The 20,388-nt window shown below is 41.5% G+C and overlaps 1 protein-coding gene across 1 annotated transcript in view; it reads left to right on the top strand.

The window, feature by feature from the left end:
* Positions 1-20,388, top strand: part of MAD1L1 (mitotic arrest deficient 1 like 1) — a 376,963-nt gene that overhangs the window by 4,508 nt on the left and 352,067 nt on the right. The window contains exons 4-9 of the mRNA XM_074158818.1: positions 281-460; positions 1,845-1,969; positions 2,648-2,729; positions 3,592-3,722; positions 5,014-5,128; positions 6,037-6,098. Coding sequence (XP_074014919.1) covers positions 281-460; positions 1,845-1,969; positions 2,648-2,729; positions 3,592-3,722; positions 5,014-5,128; positions 6,037-6,098 — 695 coding nt within the window. The remainder of the gene's footprint in view (positions 1-280; positions 461-1,844; positions 1,970-2,647; positions 2,730-3,591; positions 3,723-5,013; positions 5,129-6,036; positions 6,099-20,388) is intronic.

Here is a 20,388-nt window from a genome sequence, read left to right as displayed (position 1 = left end):
TCTCATATTCTTGTCACAGTCTTAAGAGATTTGGAAGACTCTGTCTCTTAATTTTTTAGCTCCATTGCCCTTGGTGGTTCCTTGACATTGAGTTGCTGCTGGTAAGATGTTTTTACCCTTGCCGGTGCAGAGGTTGAAGCTATGGTCTGAGTAATGCTGGTTCATGGTGATGCCTTGGTGACCCCAGTAATGAGAAACGGAGACAGTAGAAATGAAAACGGATTCACCTTTGTGCTACTTTCTTCTTACATCTCTTTGCATTTTTTTTTTTCTTTGCAAGCGAGAGGCTGACCGTAACCAGGAGCTGCTCACACGCATAAAGCAATATCAGGAAAGGGAAGCAGAAGCTGAAAATAAACTGAAAGAACAAATGGAGATGAACAAGTCCTATAAGAAGAGCATGGAGACGATGAGTAAGAAGCTGCAAGAGAAGGAGAGCAAATTAGCTGAAGCTAATGAAGTAAGAGCAGAGTAATTTTTTAATCCGTTCATAGTTTCAGGTGTCTTTGCAGTTCTTGTGAATTGAAAATGCCCTTTTTGATTTAAAAAAAAAAAATAATAATTGGAATCACTATGTCCATCATCTGGAGATGGATAAACCCTGGGGGTGTGTGTCTTTGCTGTCAAAGTCTGGACCCTAACCGAGTCCGGGTGCGAGTGAATAGGTCAGAAGATGTCGCTGTGTTAATTAGCGAGAAGAGAATTCTTAGGTTGGCATGGAAAAGGAGGAAAAAAAGCGCAAGGCAACAGACAGCATCTAGGTTTAGAAGTCAGGTTATGTGATGTTGAGTAAAGGAAGGGGAAATGATGGAGGAGATAAGGTGGGAAGGTGTTCAGGGAAGCAGGGGGAACTGTAGAGTGTATGAGACCAAAGTTATGTACAAAGAATGTCTCTGTGTTCCACTATAGAATGGATGCTTGGATAAGAATTTCAGTTCTTTTGGGTGAACAGAGCATCTTCTCAAGCCTTAGCCTTTTCAGATATTGTTATAGTTAAGTTCAGGCAGATCATTTGTGACTTTTCTGTTTGATTTGGTTTTCTGCACCAGTCCTTAAGCCTTCCTCCTGCCTAGGTCTCACTGGAAATGTATCTATGTGATAAAGCGGGTGAACAGATTTAACGTGCCAGTTATCAGGGATTAAAACCAGGGAGACGGTGGCACATGAGAGAGACCGAACCCACCTATGAAATATGTGCAGCAGTTCTGTGTTATTTTTATTTTCATATCCATCAGTATCAAGATGAGACCCCCACATATCTCTCTGTCTAGAGAGCACCCTACATATGAAATGTTTTGAGATTTTTCTCTTTTTCCCTGTTAAAGGGAGCCGAGTAATGGCGGTTTGAAACAAACCTGTGAGTTTTTCTTTAGAGTTAAGATATTTAGAACAGAATTTTAAAAACACTGGCCTCTACTTTTAAGGGAAGCATAATATTTCTGGTATTTGGTTGAGGCAAACCCAGACACTTTCAATTTTGAAACCCAAACAAAATATATTTGGAATGGTTGTGGGATAAATTTTTTACTTTAATATATATATACTTGTGTTTTGTCATCATCTAGCTTTGAAGCTTGGTATTTTTCATGCCAGTTTGAGGTCACCCACTTAATAGGTAAGGGAAATGACAATTTGGGTGACAGATGAAAGTAACTAAATGATTTTCTCTTGCCTTGTTTTTGAGGTGAGTTCGCAGGTCTGAAGGCTTGCAAAAGTGCGTGATTGTTTCTAGATTTGGTGTTTGTACTTTTTAGTTGGATACGATTTCTGTCTATCCCCATCCATAATGTCCAACTTGGAGACTCATAGCCGTCTGTGTTTATTCTTTCTCTCCATTAATTCAGACAATCACTGTATTAAAAGGGAAAATATCAGAGCTGCAGTGGAATATAATGAACCAAGAGATGCAGATGACAAGCCAAGACTCTCAGAAGCAGGAGCTGATGGAACAGCTGGATGTTCAACAGAAGTAAGCAGGGGATGAATGACTGTAGGGAGAAAAAGGCGAACAAAGCTATAGTCTTCTGCTGTTTTTGTTACTCAAAACTTCCAACAGCGTTTGATTTCCGCTCTTCAAAGGGGTTCTTTGATCTGGATGTGCAGGTTATAACCGTTGTTGGAAACTAGCTCCAAGGTGCAATTTAACTGTACCTTGAGAAAAAACAACAACTTGAGTTTAAAATCTCAGTGATGTCTCATGTTCATGGTGGAGAGTTAACAGAAGGCATGTGGGTGGGAACGGCTAATCTGAAATTATAGATGGAACAGAACAAAAATACCAAGCCATAAATCATAGTTAAGGGGTAGTTGAAAGAGATGAGTGTGTGTTTTCTGTGCTTACTAAAGTTCAGCTCTTTAATTTCAAAGGTTTATTTACTGCGAGTATATTTGGTGGTTTCAGAGTTAAGGTGGCTTGATTTTGGGGATATTTCTCAAGATGTATCTTTCTAGTAAAAATGGATATTTTTGTCTCTGAATCAGAGGGAGATGGTATGTGTGAAACTGTTTGAGAGATGATCTTCCGTAACAGTACCATCTACCTTGTTAGTAGCGTTTGAAAATGTTTGTTAGAGATGCTTCTGCATGTGAGGTGTTCCTGGTGTGTGATTCCTGGGTCCTAAACACCTCTTGTGTCTACATCTAATAGAAAATGGCAAGAGGCCAGTCAGCAAATCCAGACGATGCAAGCAAGCCAATCTCTACTGGCAGAGTATGAACAGAAGATTAAGGTAAGAAACTTTGTGGCCTATATAAAGCTTTAGTTTTTAATTTCTTCCATGGAAGAACAGAACAGTGGTGTTTGGTGGTTTTTTTTTTCTTGTTGTTTTTTTAAATTATTGCAGAAATAAAAGGTTAGTTTGTTATAGAAGAATCTGACCTGGTGGCCAGCAATAGCTTGAAGTTGGCTAAATTCAACTGGTGTAGGTGTATGGGTGTGTATCATTTTCACTTGTTTTACCTTCCTGGGAGAGGCAGGTGTGGAGAGTTGCTTTGGTTTGAGCAGGTGCTGATGGTGGCATTGCCTGTGGTTGCTGTAAAGCAAAGGTACATCCAGCCTCAGTGCCAGGTCTGTGATTGCAAGAAGAGACTTCCTCCATTGAAAAGAAAGGTCAGGAAACAGGGTATCAGACTGCAATACAGCTCTAAATAAAATTTCTTTTTTTGGGGGGAGGGATAAGGGGGTCGGGGAAAAGAGCAACATTTACCGTAATGCTAAAATCGTTTCTTTTAATTCCTAATTCTTGCAGGCCTTCCAAGTGCACTTCTCTACACTTCACTGGTGGAGTGATAGAGGACAGGAAAATCACATATTTGGTTTAGTCAATAGAGGAAGGGCCTTTTAGTGATTAGCAGAGATCTTTTTGTTATGAACTGAGGGTACACAGGTGTAGAGAAGAGGCCAGCCCAGGTGTTACAAGTGGCACAAGAGTCATCCCTACTCTAAGCAATGGATTGGACCAGATGGCCTACTGAGTTCTCTTCCAACTGCATTCGAGTCACTGATTTGAGTTTAAAAAGTACAAAAGAGAAGCAGCTCTTAGGAGTTCCAAGTTAGTAATTTCTGCCCTCTTGTCATCCTGTGTTTTCCAGGATCTGGAACAGAAGATCTCCCAGCAGGAACATGATGCTCTAATTGTCAAGAACATGAAGGCAGAGCTGGCCCGTTTCCCAAAAATGGAACGGGAATTGCGCCAACTCAGGGAGGAAAATGCCTACTTCAGGTGAAAGAAGGGTTCAGTTGTTGAGAGGGTTATTTTGGGGTGTTCTGTACCTGCTACAATTGCACTATATGCACTTTCAAATCCCTCTATTGGGCTTCCGTATGGGAAACAAATCCCTCTATTGGACTTCCATATGGGAAACTTTAGGAGAAAGTTTAAACATTTCATATACATTCTGCGTATGAATTGAGCAGTGTTGTGATGGTTACCAAATGAGAGATTTGACAAGATCTGGATAATCTTCCTGCACGCAGCAAGAGCGTATTGATTGTTCTGGGTGGTAATACGTATTTGTTAGAACAGCATTCAATGTTTAAAGATAGTGATGAACTCTATACAGGTTTGGGAAAGAAATCCCTGTAGAGAGAAGAGACAGCTGAACGTTTCTGTAGTAACTGGGTTTGCTTTGTTATTGTTACTGCTACTTTAAAGGCCTGTTGTTTCAGCACAATGTTTGGAAGCCTTTTGTTTACATCTCTAAAGCTCTCTGATAATAGCCCTCAGTAGAGTGGGCTTTCTGCTTTTCTGAAGTGACAATTTGAAAAATGAAATTCCTATGTACTATGAAATAACTTGCCTTAAAGATAGATAAATATATATTTTTTTTTTTAAAGGAAATTTTATTTCCATCTTTTGATGCATCTTTTTTTCTAAAAAAAAAAAAAAAAAAAGCCTGAATTACATGAGTGATCTTGCCAGCTTTTTCTTATTCTAAAATTAAATAATTTCCCTTGGCTTTGTTCTCGTTAGTGTTTCATTGTCATTTGAAATTCTTTATCTTGCAATCTTTTCTCACACTTGTGCTTTTTGTGCACATAAACATGGTATCAACAGGGTAGAGGTTTTGTTTTATACAGTTTTATCTCACCCCTGCACACCTCTGTTGAAGTAAAAACAAGCAGCCTTAGTGCTTGCTCAGTCATCACAGAGCACTCAAAAACCACTTGCTGTGTTCCAGCCCTGCATTCAGCCTGCCTGAAGACCAGAGTTGGGACTCTTCCGCTACTCTTCATGCTGTTTTGCCAATCAGTAAAGCAGCTACAAAACTTCAGGTTATTTGCCCATAATTAGGATGGCACTTAGAGTAGAAAAAAAAAAAAAAAAAGAGTTCAATAAAGCTGTGTGTGTTTGTGGCAGTGGCTTTGCAGTGAGGGTTATAGAAGTGAGTCAGCTGAATGTCACAATCTGTTCAATGTCATTTGATTCCCTGTAGTTCCACGTGTATCTGGAAGTTTGTGAGAGGGAGTTAAGTCGCGTGGCTCTTTAATGATTGTCTCTCTCTCCACCGTAGGGAAATGAAAGAAAACAACGGGTTGCTTAAAGAGGAGGTAGACGGTCTCCAAAGAAAACTGGAACGCTATGAGAAAGTACAAGCACAGCTCGTGTCTGTTGAATTGGAAAATGAGGTGAGGAGCTAGGAACATTTGGTGGATGAGCAGAATAGGGGTTTCCTTTGTGCCTATCTTATTTTAGGCTCTTCTTATATTGTGTTAATTGAGATACGATACTTGTTTTAATTAATGGGTTCGAACTAGGTGTTCCCAAACTTAAATGTCAGCATGAGGGGAGCTACAGACATGAAGGTGTTGAAGGCAAGAGGATATCTGTTGTTCAGCTGGGGATTTTCTGTAAAGAACAACCTTATCATAGTGTCTTTTTTTGGCCTTGCTGTCTCACTTTTACCTTTCTTCTGCTGGAAATGCTAGTTTTTGACATTAAGCTCTGCCCAGCTGGTGTTGCCGAAGAGGCGTGTGGTAAGAACCTTGATACGCGCTTGAATTGCTGCCAGAATGTGGTCTCAAGGGAATAAAACTGTCTTGCTTCCATCCCGCTCTGTATCAAGCATACAGTGAGCTGTCAAGAGATTAACCTAAATGTGTAAACTTCTTGATCTGCAGAACTCTACTGGTGTCTGATCAGGTTTAGGTAATATTATCTGGTATTGAGTGAAAATAAAAAGCTATTGGAGGAACTGGAAAAGGAGAATTGGGCATTTCAGCTGCTACAGAACCTGTCTCAAGGACACAGCTTTTCTTCTCTGCTGCCAAGGGTCTAGTCTGCCAAGGTGTAGTACGATGATGGTAGCTCACAGGGGTGGATAATCTGTAGTCCTGATGTCGTAGAGCTGTGTTGACAGGGAGAAGGTTTGTGAGGGCTGGAGCATGAGACCCAAAAGTACTAGGCAAGAAGATAATGAAATCCACAGGAGGAAAAGACACTGAGTTTGAATGGAGAATTATGAGAAAATGGTGTGGAAAATGAGCTGTTAGAACATTTGTTTGTGTGTCTAACTCCTCTTTGATCTCTATTTTAGAAACTTCTGGGAAAATTAAAAAGCTGGGAGAAACTGGATCAGAGCACTGGCTTGAATATCAGGTATGTGCTCACAGCTCTGGAGGGAGGTAAAACTTCTAAACCACTTTCCTTTCCTCTTAATTGTCTGATCTCTGAAGTGTGTTGATTGTCTTTTTTTGCTGTCTTTTCTTCATGTGGAAGCTTTTCCAGTACTTTTTATTATCTTTGAGTAGAACCTTAAGGTACAAACTGTTATAAAGTATCTTTGGGAACTAATAAACGTTTTTCACCAAGGCAGCTTCATCAGTGTCCCTAAGGCCAAGGTTCAATCTTGTGTTCTTTGAACTATTTGTATATAGCCGTGTTCGTTTGCTTAGAGATTCTGCTAGCTTAATAAGTGAGCTTTTAAGAGTTTTAGGATATGAAGAGAATATATGTTGCTTATAAAACAAAAAAAAACCCAACCATGTTGTATATGTGATTTCTTTGAAATCTGGATATCAAAATAAACTGCCAGATCATGTGGTGACTTTTCTTCCCTGAAGAACAGTTGTTAATGTAGTTATTTTATCTAACGAGAAGTGGAATAAACTCAGTTTCTTATAAAAGGGTGTTTTATAACACCAGCTAGTCTCTTTATGTACTGTTACCTAACAACTTTCTGACATCTGGAGCACTGAACCAGTTCAAGGTCTCTGGTGTGAGTGCGTGGTATAAAGAAGGGCTGGAAAAGGTGCATCTGCTGATCGTTTTCTTCCTCTGCAGAAGGCTTTCTGTGCAGCTACAATGCTTTTATGTGTCCTATGTTTCAGCACTGCTTTATTTTCTCTAAATATTTACGTTGTTCTTACCCTAGAAGGACAAATGCTTCCTTGTAAATAACTGTCTTGCTCTGAGCGTTATAGTAGAGATCGCCTTTTGTGTCGGATCAAGGCCTGAGCTGCAACGTGAACCACAGAACAGAGTTTTACCGATTTGTTTCTTTATTCCATTCATTACCAGAGCTGTGTTGGCACACTGCTGGGATTGTTTGGAAGTAGGAGTGTTTGGATAACACACACATAGGGTTTGAGCTTGGTTTACTGCTTCATGTGAAAGATACTTGTGTTCAACCTGGGAAAGCCCCCTTAATTTTCTCAGTGCTTTCTGTTTAATGAGGATAATGAAGCTTTTTCTAGAGGCATGCTAGTAAGTAGCATGTTTGAGACTCTCTCCTTCATCTGCTGAGAATACATACATTTAGATGAAGTTAGAATTGTGCGAAATCTCCTATGGCAAGGAATGGACAGAAATAATATGAATCCTTTTCACAAAACCTGTTTTATCAGACGGTGGAGTAAAAGCTTTTTACTTACCTCAAGCTGTTAAAGATTTAATGAGGTAATTTCACAGTGGGAGAGAAATGGAACCAAGTGATTCTGCCAGTTGAAGTCTAATAACTCCTTCATTTAAAATCAGAATATTTGCTGTAAAGTGTTAGGTTTTTGATTGGGCCACACTGTTTAGTGCTATTAATGGCGTCTTCTCATACAGAAAAGGGAATTGCTCTTGAGAAAAATCATCTTGTACATGCAATTGTAACAAGTGGAACTGGATGATTCCCGCCTCCTTTCTTTTCGTGTGCATTTTTTGATTTGTCTTGGTTTTTTTCAGACTTCTCACAGCATGAATTGCATTCATTTTTGGTCAGGAATATGAAGATGATGAGAGATCACTGTCCTAGTCAGGTTCCTGGGGTATGCTGGTGGTGAAGGTTTGAGAAGAGTTAATTGCTCATCTCATAGTAGGAGAAAATAGGAACAAGTTGGATGGTTGTCCCAAATAGGCAGAGCAATGTGCTGTTTGCTAATAACTTGCTTATCAAGGAAAAAGGGAATGTGTTAGGATTTCTCGTCTTTTCTTATCACGTTTTTCATTGGTGCAGAGAACGTAAGGGAAGTGCGAGCAGCCTGTGGCGTTTTAGGAGGGGATGGTTTTTCTTTTCCTCCAGCACTTCCACAGGGCTTGTTCCGTGTCTGCTCTCAGTGGTTTCTGTTCACTGATTGCCTGGTCCCAGCAGGCTTTTTTGTCAGATTGGCTTATGATCAGACCGTAGGAGTGTAATTTCAAGTCTAATTTTATGTAATAATACTTGGAAAGGAGGTGCAGCTTTAGGAGCGGAGTGATAATCCTGCTGTTTTAGTACTAGTCTCTTTCTGGTAACAATGAAAGAGCAAAGTGTTTATAAAGCTTCACCTTTTGCGGGGAAAACAAGTGCATTAACAGTTTGCTCAAAGGCTAATCTCGTGTTTGCTAGTTCTGGATTCCATGTGTAAGCTCCTGGGTTTTTCTCCTGCTCTCATAACATGTGGAAACAAAGACAGCTTTAGCTCTAGAGCACGTTGGTGTGTTTGCGTTGCTGGTGTGCAGTGTTCACTCAAGAATTAGCCCTTGGATTTACGCTTGCCTTATACAAATGGTATATAATATATGTGTGAGCTGCACCATACCCAAATAATAAAATAATACACCCCATAGTAATGTGTACACATTATGAATCTACATAAACTTTTTTGTGTTCAATTATATGTCCTTTTGATATCTTGAACTTCTTACTGCCTACTTTCTGGTGTAGTTGGCTCTGTCTTTTATCATGGATGTAATTTTGTTTTGTGGGTACTTTTTGCACGTTACTGTTACACTGCCAGGGATTTTTATACATTTGTCATGTGTCGCTCTGACTCGATATCCCTGCAGTAGGATTTGGCTTCAGCTGTAGGAGGAAAAAAACCACTAAATGCTGAAATTCTTGCTTTGTGAGTAGAAAGTCTTACTTACTTGTGAGTTTACTGTCTTTGAGAAGGATATTAATGTATGGCTATTGTAGGACTTCGTTATTAGGAAAGAGTTGTGTTGAGAAAACGAGCTTCTTGTACTCTAACAGTTGTTGACCATCTGCATTGAAGAATCATGTTAATGACAGCAGACTTGGTTGCTTTTTTCAGAGTTAAACTATTAGCTTAGAGATACTTTCCAGGTAGTTTTTTGACTGCCATTAAACAACATGTATTTTAACAGAAAAACGTTTCTGGAAGATTGTTGCAAGAAAAGGGAGCTGGTTTACTTCAATGACAGTGTGCAAAACCACCCACGAGATGGCATCCTTTCTCCTGCTGCTGGGGAAAACTGGTTTTCTGCTCCAGCCTGGCAATCAGCCTGATGTCAGAACCATCAGCTGGACACCTGAAGAAGGGTCAGCGAATCTTATGAAAATTGGTTGTTGTTGCTATCAAATCTTTAAAAATCTACTTAATGCTGCATGTGGGCAATCACTGTCTCCTTGTCCGGTACTTAGGGTAGTAACTTGGGATGAAAAAGATCTGTGCTTATTTCCCTAGTGGCATATAGAGTAGAGTGTTTTACCAATCAACTCTGTAAACTTCATATTTACGCCACACATTCTTCATTTTGTCTTGTTTAATAGGAGTTCTTCAATGCCTGGTTCTTTTCTCCCCACCCCAAGCCTTAGAATTGCATACTTGAGAGCATCACCGTTATTGTTCTGACCTTCCCTTCTGTGGCATGTAGAAGATACCCAGATAAAAAAATGAAGGCTCTTAAAAATGAGGGTTTTTGTTCTGTGAGCTTTTAATCTAAATAAGGCCTTTTTTCTTGCTACTTGTCTGTGTTTGGCTGGTGTTGCCTTTGTCCTCTAACGAATTAGCCAGGTGAGTTTGGTATCCATAAATAGATGCACACTGGAGTACTGCAAGATGCAAAACGATGTGCATCAGGTATGTTTTAAAGATGAGGCGGTTGGTGAGTCAGGTACTGATAGTCATCGAGAGCAGCTGACAAGGGTTAATGCAAAATTTGTCTCTGTATTTATCCGTAAGTGGCAGAAGATTACAAGTTTGGAAAGGCTGAAGTTTTGCTGAAAAGTTATGCAAATTTGTGAAAGCTGCTGAGTGGATCATAAGCAACAGCTTCAGAGGAGTTTTAGTCCAAGTGTGGGTGGTTTTTTTTTTTTTTTTGAGAGAGAATAAATAGTAATGTGTGATTTTTGTTTTGGGTTGGTTTTGGAGGTTTTTGTTTTGTTTCGTTTGTTTGGTTTGGCTTTTTGTGGTTTTTTTGTTGTTTTTTACATTGATTTTTGTTTTTTTGTTTGTTTATTTGGATTTTGTTTGGGTTTTTAATTGGAAGTACTGACTATAGCAAGTGGGTTTTTTTCACCTGCTGTGCTCAAAGATCTTTGTACACACAGCAGAATTATTTTATATCGGTGGTAGGTTTTTGCTGTTAGCGTAATCAAGGATTGGAAGGCGAGCGAGTATGTCGATAATGACCTATTTAAGTAGATCTCTCCATTTTGGGGGGCACTATTTTCTGTTGCAGATAGTCCTGTCAGCTCAAGCTTGATGTTTGTGTGTGGAAGATAAAGCAAAAGATTTTGTTCCTGTTGCTTTTCGGAATCAATTTCCTTCTTCCCATGCCCATCACAGGGAAGTGATGGAGAGATGAGCTCTCCTTTTCTGAAGGGCCATGGGATACAGTATGGAAATTAAAGGTGAGGCTGACGGATGAGAAAGAAAAGCGGTGTGCTTGGACTCTTCTGTTGCTCAGAGGTCTTGGATGTTCTTGAGTCGCATCTAACTGTGGTGATGCTGAGACCTGCCTTCCAACCCCCTGGTGCCTATGGTGAAGGCTGACCGGGAGGAATTCTCCGCCTTAACGAAGCGTGGATTTGGAGAGTACCTAGAGTTGTCCTTCAATTTGCAAGGGTACATCTAGTTGGCTCCAGCGATGATATCGCATTAAGCTGCTGGAGCTGTTCTGTGTGCTCGCTGTCCAGGCTCGCTGTCTCTTGTAAAGAGAAGTGCAGATTTGACAGGAATTGAGGCCAATGCTGGAGGAGGGTTTTGGGTCGGGGAGCCTGCCAGCTGCGGGGAGCAGACACTGATCTGCTGACCTGTCGCCTGGAGCCAAAGAAGCGAACCTGGTAATGCTGACCTGCTTTTCTTCCCCAAACATCTGTGGGCTGGCTGGCTGACAGATCTTGGGGACTCGCTTCCTGCAATGTCTGAGACCAATTAAGGAGAGGAGATGGTGTGAATGTATATGCATTTCCTCTCTAAGAAAGGGTTTAATTAAGTGGCAAGCATCTCTATTTAGTACAGTGGTTAGCAGAGTTGTAATTTGTAATTACACAGGTGCTACGCTCAGTACGAGAAGTCCTTCTCTGTGCATTCTGCTTTTGGAGTTGGGGGGAAGGGAGGAGAGAGGGAGGGAAAAAGGAATCAAATTCCTTGATTCTGCATTTAGTCGTGGATTAGTGCTCTTTTTTTTTTTCAGTGAATAGAAGAGAAGGGAGAATATTGGAGTTCTCTACTTTCCTTTTTGAATCTTGATTAACTATGCTTAGCTACTCTGCGCACTCTTCCATCCAAGGCATTGAATATCTTTGCAGTAGTGAATGAAGCTCATAATCTTCTCCTTTCTCACAAGGTAGTAATTTACCTTTCTCTGAATGTCTGTTATGAATAAATGGTTACTGGTTTAAAAAAAAAAAATCTGTTGACAGATATACAAAGCAATGCATGCTGAAATAATCTGAATTGCTCATATGCGTTTCTGGATACTTAATTAACTGCAGCCAATCAAGACAAGACTAGGGGTTGCTGTTGCTAGTTCCAGTAATGCCATAATTCTAGCACGATGGCTCCATAGTTGAGCAGATATTTTTATTGGAATAGGCTATAGTAGCCCAGTGGTCTTTTGTCACCAAGCAGGAAATCAATCGAATTAAAAGCGGTTGTTGGCTGTTGTCTGTACCACTGACCTGAGTTTAAGTGCTAATTTCTGTGGGTTTCTTTGGGGAGGGGGTGTTGTCTGGGTTGGCTAATGGTGGCCACCTACTTTAGAGTCAAGTCCCTAATTGGAGAGGAAAATTAGAATTGGCATAGTATTAGAATATTGAAACTTCATTTTGTACATCCAAGTTTTATGTAGACAATTGTAATTTATGATCTATGAACGTACAGAAGATTGCATGACTGCTGTTGATGAGACTCTCAGTGTAAAACAAACTGTCCCATCACAGTGGGAGTCACCAGAGCACCAAAGAGGGACATAAACACTACATAGGGGGAAACACTAATTAAAAAAAACCCCACAGACAAACAACAAAAACCAAAACAAGAAAAGAAGCTATGCTCACTAGAGAAGCTTTTATAGTAACAAGGTCTCAGCTTACCTCCCGTACAACACAGTACTACGTTTTACAGTTACTTAGCTTAATTTTTTTTCATCAAAAAACTTGCTTTCACTGAAGTTGAAGGTTTGATAAATGTTAAAGGATTCACTCTGTGAAAATAGTCAATGTGAGCAGGTTGCTAATATTCCACAAAATCCCTCAAAATAGGGCTTTCTGCTGCCTTCTACAGAGGGATGAATGTTGTGTGAATTCCTGTTGCATGGCTCTGCCAGGGCAAGTGAGTCTCGAGGTAGAGCAATTCTGCCATTCCTCTCACGGGAGGCTTCTGACTCGAGCATCTGTGTGAAAATGTTCTGTTCCTACCTGGTTCTTTATGGTTCTGTGAGCACAGCAGCTGAAAGGGGTGGTCCTGCATAGCAAAACGTCATCTGGAACAGAAAATGGCTTTCAGCCACATTGGTTCCCTCGTCAGGTTTCCCGTGTGAGCCCATAAATACTGGTGCTGTTTCAAAGCAGGGCAGAGGAAGTGGCAACGAGCAGCCGGGGCTGGGAGGGAGGATGGGGATAATCTTTGTGTTTATTTAGAAATCATAGAATGGTTCAGGTTGGAAGGGACCTGAAAGACCATCCAAGTTCCAACCCCCTGCCCTGGGCAGGGACACTTCCCACCGGACCAGGTTGCTCCAAGCCCCGTCCAACCTGGCCTTGAACCCCTCCAGGGATGGGGCAGCCCCAGCTTCTCTGGGCAACCTGGGCCAGGGTCTCACCACCCTCACAGCAAAGAATTTCTTTCTAGTATCTAATCTATATTTCCCCTCTTTCAGTTTAAAACCATTATCCCTCATCCCATGGCTCCCCTCCCTGACCAAGAGTCCCTCCCCATCTCTCCTGTAGCCCCCTTTAGGGACTGGAAGGCCATTATAAGGTCTCCCTGGAGCCTTCTCTTTTCCAGGCTGAACCCCCCTAACTCTCTTGGTCTGTCTTCACAGGAGACGGGCTCCAGCCCTCTGATCATTTTTGTGGCCCTCCGCGGGACCCGTTCCAATGGGTCCATGTCCTTCCTTTGCTGAGGACTCCAGTTGAGTACTGGACACAGTACTCCAGGTGGGGTCTTATGAGAGCCAGAGTAGAGAGGTAGAATCAAGAAATAAGGTTTACATGCTCAGTATTTTTAAGACTTAGTACGTGTGTAAAAGATAAAAGCATTGCTTTAGAAGCATTTGAAAACTTCTTGAGGGAGAAGTGCATGAACAGTTCCAAAGGGATCTTTGCCTTTAGAGAGTAAGGTAGAAGTTTCCAGATGAAATGAACTGTGGTTGTCTTACAATAATTATATGTGTACTGAAGCCACCGTCCTTTCCATAGAGAAACCTTGGAGGAAGCTGTCACCTATAGAATGTGACAGGCAGCATATGCTGGAGTATTGCTCTAAGCAATTTTCTTCTTTGTTATCCTGCTATCTTATGTTAAAACATATATTATTCTTCACTTTCTGCAGTGCCTTAGGATTTAGCCTTCCTTGACAGAATGCTTTTCGTGTGTGGTGGGGAGAAAATGTTCCTTTCTCATCCCAAAATCTGAAGCTCCAGTTTTCAGGGTAGTTAAACGTGGTTTTGGGAGACTTCAGGCCACGTTTGGGTGGTGGAAGGGAGTACTGTATTTAAATGTGACGTTTGGGAGCCTGGCGTCATCAAATCTGTGCTTTAGCCAGAATTTAGTCTTCTCCCATTCTCGTGGTGTTGATCTGCTTTTAATATGGCAACCATCTATGCCTCTCTTCATAGATTTTTTTTATTTCTTTTTAAATATTGTTGGGCTGTTCCTGCCAGTGCTTCGCTGAAACGCTGGGCAAAGCTTCCTGCAGTATCATTTTCCTGGCCGATATTAATTTTCTCCAAAAACTCTATACTTATCTCTGATGTTAAAAAATATTAGTGTTCTTTCTCCTTTGCCATTAATGCTTTTATTTCCATTTGAATATATCACAGTCTTGAGGCGAAAGGGGAGATAGGAAGAGTGTAAAACATAATGGATGAGCACCTGACACCTCAGCAGACTGAGTCTGTAATGCATAATCAGAGAATCAGAGTAAGAAGTAAGCAAGCTCACATCAAAAATATGCCTGTCCTTGCTTTGCATTTCAAAGCTCTGGGAGCAGTTAAAGAAACTGCCTTTCCAGGCTTACAGATCCACGGAGAAAGACGGAGAAAGCTATTGAACAGTAGCTCAGTGCACTATCCATCTTCTGTGGCGAAGAATAATTCGAGGAACTTGGCTGGTTTGCCTACAGGAACTGTATGGAGAATAATGACATCAAAGAAAAGATGGACGATTCTTACTAGGGGACTAAGAATTTTATTTTGGAAGTGAAGATGCCAATGAACCCTCTTTTTACTGAAAAAATATCACTTCTTTTTCTATTGAGTATTATTATCAGAATATAGAGCTTCATCCCAGCTTGAATATGGGGTGCATTTCCCAAACCAATAAACTTAAGGCTCTTTCCCCACTGGGAACAGGGGTGGTTTTAGAAATGTGTTTAGAATGGTGTTGTCTTCTGCGTAGCAGGTGATTTGTTTGCCACAGAGGACTCCCCAGTCAGACACTTCAGTACCTTCAGAACCTAGTCAGGCCTTCCAGCACCTGAAGAGGGCCTACAGGAGAGATGGGGGGGACTCTTGGTCAGGGAGTGGAGCGATAGGACGAGGGGTAATGGTTTTAAATTGAAAGAGGGGAGATTTAGATTAGATATTAGGAAGAAATTCTTTGCTGTGAGGGTGGTGAGACCCTGGCCCAGGAATTTAACATGTGTATTAAGTAATGAGAATTTCCTTGGAGCTTTAAGTTAACTTTTATGCATAGTCTGGAAATTCAACATGTGAATCTATGCTATTGAGAGATTCCTGAGACACTGAGGTGAATGTGAGCAATCAGCCCGAAAAACAAAGCTGAGCTACGTACAGGTAGGACGTAGGTAGGTGGAGAGGGACTCTTGATCAGGGAGTGGAGCGATAGGATGAGGGGTAAGGGTTTTAGACTGAAAGAGGGGAGATTTAGATTAGATATTAGGAAGAAATTCTTTGCTGTGAGGGTGGTGAGAGCCTGGCCCAGGCAGCCCAGGGAAGCTGTGGCTGCCCCATCCCTGGAGGGGTTCAAGGCCAGGTTGGAGGGGGCTTGGAGCAACCTGGTCTGGTGGGAGGTGTCCCTGCCCGTGGCAGGGGGTGGCACTGGATGATCTTTAAGGTCCCTTCCAACTCTAACTATTCTGTGATTTTGTGTTGCTGCCATATTTCTTGCCAGAAGTGTTTGAGATGCTGTTGAAACACAGTTGGGTAAAAGGAGTTTGCTTTCTTCCAGTGTGTAGTGACCCATGTTATGTGTAAATGGCTTGAACTTGGGTGCTCACTCTGCTGTGAAGGAGCAGCTTTCAAAAATACAGACACTTTTCTAAAGGGCCACTTTCCTTACATTAGGCAGTCCTGTTTGCCTTAAAGTGAAATTATCATTTAAATAGCAGAGACTAATCAGCAAGGGGATGGTTCCCTACTGTCAGAGAGCTCAAATGCTCCTGCTTGATTTCTCTTCAGCCTCTCATTTGGTCATTTCCACAAACCCAATAATCTCTACAACCTCTAGCTCATTTTTAATTTTACCCTTCCATTTCCATTTTAGCATCTTTCAGTATTTTGGTTCTGTATTTTCTGCTGGGGCTGTCGACGTGCTTCTCCCTTAGATACACAGTGCATTGTACCTCATTTATCCCCAAAGTTTTCTTTTTTGCAGAGAAACTTTTAAACAAAAATATAAAAAATGGATCCTGCACATGCTTATTGAGGATGATTTTGGTTTAGTGTAGCAATGCCTTTTTCAAAACCCTTCTCAAAATGCTTCAGTAAATATTCAAGCTCTTGTGCTACTCCCTGGTACGAGTGGGCACGGCCTTCATCTACAGGGCAAGGAATCTGCTGCCTTCGTTGGGTCAAGGGGTGCCAAGACGGATTGTGTCAAACTAAGTTAACAGCTTTCTTTGGCTGGAGAATTGATTATCTTATCAAATAAAGCACAATAGATATTATTTATTTGAACTTCATTGAAACATTTGATCAAAAGAGCCACTGGGAAAGTATAAACCACACGGAAGGAGATGGAAATTAATAAAGAATCTTAGGGTGTATAAGGAATTGTTTAAGCAGGGATAGATTTAGTATTGTTGAAAGGAAAATGCGAGGATAAGTAGAATTCCTCAAAGATTAGCCTTAGGATCTGCTTTATTTAGTATTTCTATTAATGGTTTTGGTGCTAAAGTTTGGTGTGTGCTGATAAAGCTTGGTTAATGATGCCAAGTTCAGAGGATTCGCAAATACACAAAAGCTGGATATGCAGAACTGAGTGACCCTAAGGATTCGAGTGAAAAAGTGGGATAAAAGTCAGTGAAACAAAGCACAAAGCTCCATGGAATTGGGAGCTGAGTATAAACTTCTTCTGTAAAATGTAGCACATGCAGTGGAAAGGACTGGAAGAAGAGCTGTGTGCCTTTTACACAGGGTGACTGTTAATTCTCACACATAGGGAGCCCCAGGAGAAGAACTTTCATGGAGGTGGAAGTGTTTAAGTGTCTCTGTAGATGATCTAGGAGATGCTTCTCAGAGTTATCAAGAGGGGAGATTTAGATGAGATCTGGGGAAGAAATTCTTTGCTGTGAGGGTGGTGAGAGCCTGGCCCAGGTTGCCCAGAGAAGCTGGGGCTGCCCCATCCCTGGAGGGGTTCAAGGGCAGGATGGATGGGGCTTGGAGCAACCTGGTCTGGTGGGAGGCGTCCCTGACCAGGGCAGGGGGTGGGACTGGGTGGTCTTTCAGGTCCCTTCCAACCCGAACCATTGTATGATTCTATGAGTTCTGATCGCCCGCTGGGGAGAAAGATAGTGGCAACTAAATGCAGAAAAGGGTTACTGGTAGGAGCCCGAGAGCCCCCTGAACCAGTGCTGAATGGAAGGACTGGCCTCTAGCAAAGGCTGGTGGGAGATGTATTTCTTGGCAGCAAATACATGGCTGGAGGGGAGGAGAAGGAAGAGGGATTGGTACCGGTGGGAAGAAGATCCATTGATACTCAGGACTAGCGCTGGCATTTAAATCAAATCGCTGTAACCCTGCCATGAATACAGCCAGGAGGAGGTTCAAACTTTCAGAAAGACACAAGTTCTGAATGCAGCTTCCAGCAGAGTCAAAAGTACACAAATTACTGCTTCTAAATTGAAGCTCCACAAGGTTACAGAAGAGATGACTTGGGTTCATAACAGCAAGGACCGAAACAGTAAGATCCTTTTCAGTCCCACGTATATGTGAACTTTTATGTCCCAGTCTGTACGCAAGGGAATGGGCTCAAGAATGCGGAGAGTGGAGTGGTATTTTTTTGGTTTGGAATTGCAAGTGTTGTTTAATCCCAAGGTTCTGAAAACTGCAGTTGGGAAGGAAGCGGAGGGTTTAGTGAATAAATGCGGACTATGTCCCTCTCTGCCCACTCAGAGCAGCAGCTGTGGACAGGGACCTGAAGTGTGAGAACATCTGACCTTTGCTCAGGTTGAGAAATAAGCAGTTTGCTGAAGAACGCGCTGAACTATTAAGAAGAGTTTATCTGCCAGTGTAGATAAGACCAAAATATGATTTGTATCGTCTGAGAAGCTTCTCTGAGCCGATTTGGGGCAGGTTATCTTGACGGCGTTTTGAAAATGATTCACTGCTGGTTAGTGCTTAACCTCGTCAACGCCTAGAGCAAGGATTCGTGCTTCCCGTGGCAGCTGGGAAGGTGCTGCTTTAATCGCTTGGCTTCGGTTTGTCATCAGTGCAGGGGGGGAGTTCTGTACTGAATCAGAACAGAAGGTTCTGATCCAGGAGAGGTCTAATATGCAGGTTTAATAGGGTACCTAGCATAGCAACATCAAGGTGGGGCGAGAGAAAGTTGGAAATTTATGAATATTAAACTCTTTCAGTTTTTTAGCATCTTTAAAATGCTCCTACCTCCAACAACCCACCTTCAATGCTGGGGATATTCTGTAAGCCTTGTCCTTACGCTTCAGTCTTCTCTCCCTCGGGATCTCTTTACCAGTGAATATTTTTGACCAAATCACGTCTTTACCTGGGCTATATTCTCTTTCCTCATAAGCTACATTATTAAAGGCAATAAGCTTGTAAATATACCTTTGTGCGTGTGTTTTTATTTTGGAGAAGAAAAAAATTAATGTGGCTTGTAGTAGTAGCAAAAGCACTGCACGATGTTTTCTAACATTTTTCTAAAGGGCACAGTGGGCTTGAAATGTTAGTGAGTTAAAAGATTAATGTGATAAGTGCCTCAAGGTTTTCTCGAACTAGCTGTGATTACGTAAGTGTTATTTTAAAATAATAATTTACAGCACAGAAATTGCCATGGGTTGGATTGTTTACTAATCCACATCTGCTCCGGTGTCAGAGATGGTGGTATTCTATAAGTGTATCCAGAGTGACGTGCAAGACGTGGAGCAGATTATCAGAATAAAAGTTCAACTCTCTTCAGCGTGGAGCTTTCTGTGGGGTTAAAGCAGCGTGTAGAAAATGAAGCTTGGCCTTTTCAGCAGAAAAAAGATAAAACATGCCCAACTGTTCCATGTAGCCAAGGCAGTTAAGAGGTGGAAGGGGTAGGGAACCTTCTTTCCCTCCTTCCCACGGATGTAGAATGCAGGGAGTGTGTTATTTTTTCAAAAATAACTTTTTTTTTTTTTTTTTCCTGGTGCTCTAAAATGTCTTCTGCAGTATTTTGCTCATCGCCTGCCAGCGAATTGTTTCTTGTGATGAAGTCATGCTCGGTGCAGAATGGCATCTTGTGAGAGAATGATACATTTTGGAATCGCATGTTAGAAACCTCTGCACGCTGAAGTAGCTCTCGACTCCTCCTGCCCCTCGCTGTAAACAGAAATCGGATGTGTCGTAGAGCCTGACCTTCCAACGGTGCAGTTTTGGCTTTTCTAGAAATTTGTTGACTTGAGATCTTGAGCGTTTCTTCACTCCTTTCCTACTACCACTCGGACTCGATCCTTACCCGCTCCCTTTCTCTTGTCAGCAGAGTTAACAATTGCTGCGCCTCTTTGGGGAGTAATGGGCAACTATTGCAAGAACCATTTTCTAGCACAAGTTGTTCTTGCTGGAATTGCTTTTGAATTCTCATTACTTGTTTAAACTCTCTTCCAGAGATACTCTGATATAAGCAGCATAGTGAAAGGATGATCAATCTTCTGGGTAGGAAGAAATATGAAATTCTGGATTTTCCTGAGTTATACCCTGCTGACCAAGTTAATTTCTTTTCTGTTTTAATGAAACAATCATTCTTTTTCTCTGGTACACGTGAAGCTGTTCAGTGGGGGCTTGAAATCCTCCTGATCTAAGAAGGACAGAAATAGAGTATCTGGCTTTGAGAATGTATTAAATATCAGTCTCTTCAATTAGAGAAGTCAGCTCTTCATCTGTTAGTTACTTGGATGGTTTTTGGTGATACTTCACAGCTCTGCTATTGGCTCAGTTCAGAAGATGATGTTTTAACCTAGTTATGAATTATTGTGGTTTTTTTACTCAGTTTTGGTAGTGCCTTTGCAAATAATGTTTCTGACTGTATGCTCTTTGTTAGTCCCGGAGTTAAAGCTTTGTGGCTTCGGGTGGTTTTCTGCAAACGTAGCAGCCGAGGTTGATGGCACCAAGCCTGTTTTGTGACAAGCCTTTCATTTAGTCCTGATGGTTTCCAGTGTGACTTTGGCAAAGACATCACCTGCCTGCCTTCTGGAGAGCTGGCCCACTTGTCAAGGTGACAGAACACCTATCGGCTCGCCTGTCTGCAAGGAGCTGGCAAGGGGAAATGCAATTGGCACTTTGTAATAACTGATATATTTGGAAGGCTGGTGGAGAGGAAGAGTGAAAAAGTGAGGGTTTTTTCCGATTGGGTAGATATAAATCTTGGAAAATGCGTGTGTTCCTGTCTGTATGGCTTATGATAGCTGCTAAAGATAAACATGCTTTCTCAATGTCAGTCTTTTGGCTGTAGTTAGATATTTAAAATAGCTTTCTTCTAAAATATTTGTCTGTTTCTTGTATCCTGTACTGTTCTTTTCAGCAATGGTGTGTCTAGATCAGTAGAGTTTCATAGAATTGTGGAATGCCA

The sequence above is a fragment of the Numenius arquata genome, chromosome 14, assembly GCF_964106895.1.
Source record: "Numenius arquata chromosome 14, bNumArq3.hap1.1, whole genome shotgun sequence".
NCBI lineage: Eukaryota > Metazoa > Chordata > Aves > Charadriiformes > Scolopacidae > Numenius > Numenius arquata.
This window is presented reverse-complemented; position numbering and strand designations above follow the sequence as displayed.